Here is a 6,746-nt window from a genome sequence, read left to right on the forward strand (position 1 = left end):
GGAGAGCCCACCACAGATTCCCCAGGCCCTGCTTCCTTATAGGAAGACGTGCTGGTAGGATTGAGGAGGTCTTCGAAGTATTCCCTCCACCGATCCACAACATCCGCAGTCGAGGTCAGCAGAGCACCATCCCCACCATACACGGTGTTGACACTGCACTTTTTCCCCTTCCTGAGGCGGCGGATGGTGGTCCAGAATTGCTTCGAAGCCGTCCGGAAGTCTTTTTCCATGGCCTCCCCGAACTCCTCCCATGTCCGAGTTTTTGCCTCCGCGACCGCTGAAGCCGCACACCGCTTGGCCTGTCGGTACCTGTCTGCTGCCTCAGGAGTCCCATGAGCCAAAAGAACCCGATAGGACTCCTTCTTCAGCCTGACGGCATCCCTCACCGCCGGCGTCCACCAACGGGTTCTAGGATTACCGCCACGACAGGCACCAACTACCTTGCGGCCACAGCTCCAATCGGCCGCCTCAACAATAGAGGTACGGAACATTGTCCACTCGGACTCAATGTCCAGCACCTCCCTCGTGACATGTTCAAAGTTCTTCCGGAGGTGGGAATTGAAACTCTCTCTGACAGGAGACTCTGCCAGGCGTTCCCAGCAAACCCTCACAATGCGTTTGGGCCTGCCAGGTCTGTCCGGCATCCTCCCCCACCATCGCAGCCAACTCACCACCAGGTGGTGATCGGTAGAAAGCTCCGCCCCTCTCTTCACCCGAGTGTCCAAAACATGAGGCCGCAAATCCGATGACACAACTACAAAGTCGATCATGAAACTGCGGCCTAGGGTGTCCTGGTGCCAAGTGCACATATGGACACCCTTATGTTTGAACATGGTGTTTGTTATCGACAATCTGTGACGAGCACAAAAGTCCAATAACAGAACACCACTCAGGTTCAGATCCGGGCAGCCATTCTTCCCAATCACACCTCTCCAGGTTTCACTGTCGCTGCCAACATGAGCGTTGAAGCCCCCCAGTAGAACGAGGGAATCACCCGGCTGCCGCCCAGCTCACACTGCACCCGACCTCTATGGCCCCTGCTATGGGTGGTGAGCCCATTGGAGGGGGGACCCACGTTGCCTCTTCGGGCTGTGCCCGGCCGGGCCCCATGGGGACAGGCCCGGCCACCAGGTACTCGCCATCGTGCCCCACCTCCGGGCCTGGCTCCAGAGGGGGGCCCCAGTGACCCGCGTCCGGGCGAGGGAAATCTGGGTCCTTGGTTTGTGTTCTTCATCGAGGTCTTCGAGCTGCTCTTTGTCTGATCCCTCACCTAGGACCAGTTTGCCTTGGGAGACCCTACCAGGGGGCATAGAAACCCCCGGACAACATAGCTCCTAGGATCATTGGGACACGCAAACTCCTCTACCACGGTAAGGTGGCAGCTCAGAGAGGAGGCTTGGGAGACATAATGGAGGAAATAAAAAGAAGTAGCGACTTTATGTCTTATCAGTCATTATTTGTATTGATGCTTTCTTGAGAGGACTACAATACCATCACTGATTGGATGTCATTACTTTCAACTCTAAATCTCACCTTCATTCCTTTCTTTCTTTTCTTTCCAAGTTTGGCGGCAAACTTGACACACCTTTTGTTTGTCAGGTCACGTGATTTCCCCGAAAAGCCACACAAGCATTTACCTGACGTGGCCACAAGGGGCGCTCTCTAGTGAGTCCAGTAGAAGACTTCTTGTTAGTTGACTGCTGCCACTTTTCTCTTCACAATAGCGTTTGGTCTTCCCTAGTAACAGTGACGCGAAAGGAATGCTGACTCCTCATTGGCTCAGGTGGAGCATTATTAAAAGAGCTTTGATATTTCCTGCTTCATTTGTCCTGTTTGCGAGTCAAGCGAGTGTTCGTCACTTTTGTCTTTCTCTGCGGGATTAAAAGTGACAAACATCTTTTTGTTTCGTGCTGAAATCATGAACTTGTTTTTATTGGTTCTTCTGGTCGTGCAAATGCACAGCGTGACGCCTGGTAAGTCCTTTTTATAACTTTATAAATGATTATTCATCAATCCTCTTTGTGCCTTCACTTATTTTACTTCTGAGAGTTTCTATTACTTATTAATTATATTCATTCTTATATTATTCCAGCCCTTTATTACTTCATTCTGGTTCTTTTTAAACATATTTTATTGTTTTCCCTTTTTCTTCATCACTCAAAAAAATATTCAAAGTGTTCCAAGAAAGTTCTAGAAGCAGAGAAATCCGTTATTTGTTTTTGCTTCAGTTTTTTCTTGTTGAAAGACTTATTTTTCCAAGGCTTGTAAGAAGGAACACTGACTTCCTGAAATCTTCAACCACGGAAGTGTCAGAAAGTAATCAAGTGTAGTAACATCATCCCGCCACAAGGTGTCAGTAAGAGTCGACATCAAATGGGCAGAACAGCTTGTGTTCATATTCAGCCTCCATTGGAGAAAAGATATGTTTATTTTCAAAATGTTCAAAGTGTCAACAGATGTCCAATAATAAAATATATTATTCATGTGTTGTACTTGTCATAGAACACCATGTGAGTCTTGACTGTGATATCTAGCAGTGTTTGATGTTGACTTTAAGACCCCACTGAAGACTGAATGAGCTCAAATATTCACAGTGCAAGATTGTTGAACATGAAACTAAATAATAAAAAGTCATCTTGTTGTTGTGTTCTTCTTTCAGTGATTCACACGCTGCAGTATTTCACCACTGCGTCCTCTCAAGTTCCAAACTTCCCAGAGTATGTGATTGTTGGTTATGTTGATGGAGTTGAGATTAGTTACTATGACAGCAACATCAGGAAAACAGAATCCAAACAGGACTGGATGAACAAAATCACAGCAGAGGATCCAAAATACTGGCAGATAGACACAGAGATCAGTGTTGGTCATGAGTTTACTAACAAACACAACCTTGAAAGTCTTAAGAAGCGTTTCAACCAAACTGGAGGTTTGTTTATGTTGAACTTTCTACTACTTCAATATATTTGATGTACTCTTGTTATACTGTAGTAAAACACACATTACTGCACTGATATACCTTGTCTCTGTCCATCCCATAATAACCTACACAAATACTGTGTGTGTGTGTGTGTGTGTGTGTGTGTTTGTTTGTGTGTATCAGAATCAGAATCAGCTTTATTGTCATTACGCAAGGTAACGAGATTGAGGCCATTCCATACAGTGCGATGTGTGCATACTAGAAAAACAATGTGCAAATATATAAACATTTAAAAAATGTAGAATGTAGCAATGAATATGGTGTGAAATGAATATATACATGAAAAAACAAAACAAAAACAGGGTGGTTGGTGGAATGGGTTATTGCACCGAAGAGAAGGCAGTTATGAGGGACAATGGGGCAGTCCGTTCAGGATGGTTATGGCCCTGGGGAAGAAGCTGTTCTTTAGCCTGTTTGTTTTGGTTTTAATGCACCTGTAGCGCTTCCCAGAGGGCAGCAGGTGGAACAGGTCAGAGCCAGGGTGGGTGCTGTCCTTGATGATGGCACTGGCTCTGTTGAGGCAGTAACATACACATCTCCATCTTTACCTCCATTGTGTGTGTGTGTGTGTGTGTTTGTGTTTGTGTTTGTGTGTGTTTGTGTTTGAGTGTGTGTGTGTGTTTGTCTGTGTGTGGGTGTGTATGTGTATGTGTGTGTGTGTGTTTGTGTGTGTGTGTGTGTCTGTGTGTGTTTGTGTGTATGTGTGTGTGTTTCTGTGTGTGTGTTTGTGTATGTGTTTGTGTGTGTGTTTGTGTATATGTTTGTGTGTGTGTTTGTGTGTGTGTTTGTGTTTGTGTATATGTTTGTGTGTGTGTTTGTGTGTGTGTGAGTGTTTTTGTGTGTGTGTGTGTTTGTGTGTGTGTGTTTGTGTGAGTGCGTGTGTGTGTTTGTGTGTGTGTTTGTGTGTGTGTGTTTGTCTGTGTGTGAGTGTGTATGTGTGTGTGTGTCTTTGTGTTTGTGTGTGTGTTTGTGTGTGTGTTTGTGTTTGTGTGTGTTTTTATGTGTGTGCGTGTGTTTGTGTTTGTGTGTGTGTTTGTGTGGGTGTGTCTATGTGTGTGTGTGTGTGTGAGTGTGTTTGTGTGTGTGTGCGTGTGTTTGTGTGTTTGTGTTTGTGTGTGTGTGAGTGTGTTTGTGTGTGTGTGTGTGTGTGTGTTTGTGTGTGTGTGTTTGTGTGTGTGCGTGTGTTTGTATATGTGTGTGTGTGTGTGTGTGTGTGTGTGTGTGTGTGTGTGTGTGTGTGTGTGTGTGTGTGTGTGTGTGACTGCTTTACAACACTTTGTGTGTCTCAGGTGTTCACATTTTCCAGTGGATGTCAGGATGTGAATGGAATGATGAGACTGATGAGGTTAAAGGTTGGCAGCAGTCAGGTTATGATGGAGAAGATTACATATCGTTGGACATGAAGACATGGACATGGACTGCAGCAAAACCACAAGCTTTCCCTGACAAACTCAAGTGGGACCAGAACATATTTCTACTAGACGACCAGAAGTATTATTACACTGAGCTTTGTCCTTCTTACTTGAAGAAGTATGTGAAGAATGGGAAGAAGGTCCTAATGAGAACAGGTAGAAGCACACCTTGTACTTTCACCTTTTAACATGTTAGCACTCCCCCTATAGGAACATTACTGACATTACACTCTGTCTCTTTATACTCTTTTCTCTTTCTCTCACCTTCTCTCCATCTTTACCTCCATCCACACCTTCTCTCCATCTTTACCTCCATCCACACCTTCTCTTAATCTTTACCTCCATCCACACCTTCTCTCCATCTTTACCTCCATCCACACCTTCTCTCCATCCACACCTTCTCTCCATCTTTACCTCCATCCACACCTTGTCTCCATCTTTACCTCCTTCCACACCTTCTCTCCATCTTTACCTCTATCCACACCTTCTCTCCATCTTTACCTCCATCCACACCATCTCTCCATCTTTACCTCCATCCACATCTTCTCTCCATCTTTACCTCCATCCACACCTTCTCTCCATCTTTACCTCCATCCACACCTTCTCTCCATCTTTACCTCCATCCACACCATCTCTCCATCTTTACCTCCATCCACATCTTCTCTCCATCTTTACCTCCATCCACACCTTCTCTCCATCTTTACCTCCATCCACACCATCTCTCCATCTTTACCTCCATCCACATCTTCTCTCCATCTTTACCTCCATCCACACCTTCTCTCCATCTTTACCTCCATCCACACCTTCTCTCCACCTTTACCTCCATCCACACCTTCTCTCCATCTTTACCTCCATCCACACCTTCTCCCCACGTTGTCTTCTGTTCACACGTGACATCACTTCCTGTGCAGAGCTTCCAGAGGTGTTCCTCCTCCAGAAGACGCCATCCTCTCCAGTCACCTGCATGGCGACAGGTTTCTACCCCGACTTAGCCGACCTGTTTTGGAGGAAAGACGGCGAGCAGATCTTCGAGGACGTGGAGCACGGAGAGCTGCTCCCCAACCACGACGGAACCTTCCAGATGTCGGTGGAGCTGAAAGTGGAGGTGACGGCCGAGGTGGAGGGCAAGTACGAATGTGTGTTCCGGCTGTCTGGCGTCAAGGAGGACCTGGTCACCAAGCTGGAGAGAAGAAGCATCCTGAGCAACGCAAGCCATGAAGGTGAGAAAGACACATTTAGTTGGAGATGTTTCCCATCACAAGTCCACCTGTCACCATTATTGATCCATGTCACCATGACAACGCTTGACGTCTGCATGCAAAGTAGTCATGAAGGTTTCCTCTTCATGCTTTGTCACTCCACTTGTGCTTTTTTGCTCTCCACAGACAACTGGAGCGTCGCCCTCGCTGCCACGGCGGCGGTCGTCGCTGTGGCGGCCGTCCTGGCGGCCATCATCATCGTCATGGTCAGGCGTCACAGAAACAGACAAGGTGAGGGACACCAATGTCCTCCGTCTTCTTCTTCTTCTTCTTCTTCTCGGTCCAGGCCGTGAGTTGATGCTTTCATCCGGGCTGCATGTTTTAGTTGCCTTCCAGCCAAACACTCAAAGATCCACAGAGACAGAGCGCACACTCTCACATAGAAACACGTGAGGAAAAAGTCCATTTCACCTTGTTTCACTTTCATTTCAGCCCAGTACGATCCAGCTCGTAAGTAAAACATCTTTTCTTTGAGCCGCAAGAAACAAAGCCGTGGTGAAGCGTCACTCACATGGAGGTCTGATGTGGACCTTTGTTACAAGTTTAGCCTGAAAATCCCAACTTGAGCTGACTCCTTCACAATAAAAGAGCCTCCTGTGAGCACACGCAATACAAAGTGTGGCATATCTCACGTTTGACATGAGTCCTCATGATGAGGATCAGCCAAATGAGACCTCAAGTGTGCTGACTCATCAAGAAGGTATCCTAGTCAGGAAGTAGAAGAGCAGCACTCTGCTTCTTCGTGTTTCCAAGTCACACCTCAAAGATCTGATGTGAGTGACGAGGCACCTTCTGGATGTTCTTCCTTCACCGTTTGCGTTTGTCCCGCAGCTCGCCACGGCGGCGTGGAGCTCTCCGAGAAGGTGGCGGCTGAAGGCTGAGTAAGTCTGCACCTCCAAATGTTCTTGTGTGAAGATGATGTTCAACTTGCTTCTGTTGGGAATGTGCTGAGTCATCTTCTTCCTCCAGGATGCTTTGTGCACTGGAACACAGAGAGATGTCTCCATCGCTGAGGGACGTCATGGAGATGTGCTTTGTTCTTCACCCCACTGCTCCTCACGCTATTCCATCTATTCTTCTTTGGCCGTTAAAATACTT

The 6,746-nt window shown here is 46.9% G+C and overlaps 1 protein-coding gene across 1 annotated transcript; it reads left to right on the plus strand.

The window, feature by feature from the left end:
• Positions 1-2,802: 2,802 nt before the first annotated feature.
• LOC140678967 (major histocompatibility complex class I-related gene protein-like) lies at positions 2,803-6,529 on the plus strand. The gene is made up of 3 exons (XM_072913581.1): positions 2,803-2,926; positions 5,301-5,636; positions 6,480-6,529. Exons 1-3 carry the CDS (start codon positions 2,803-2,805, stop codon positions 6,527-6,529), a joined length of 510 nt encoding a protein of 169 aa, XP_072769682.1.
• Positions 6,530-6,746: the final 217 nt, after the last annotated feature.

This window comes from Nerophis lumbriciformis, linkage group LG07, assembly GCF_033978685.3.
Source record: "Nerophis lumbriciformis linkage group LG07, RoL_Nlum_v2.1, whole genome shotgun sequence".
Taxonomy (NCBI): domain Eukaryota; kingdom Metazoa; phylum Chordata; class Actinopteri; order Syngnathiformes; family Syngnathidae; genus Nerophis; species Nerophis lumbriciformis.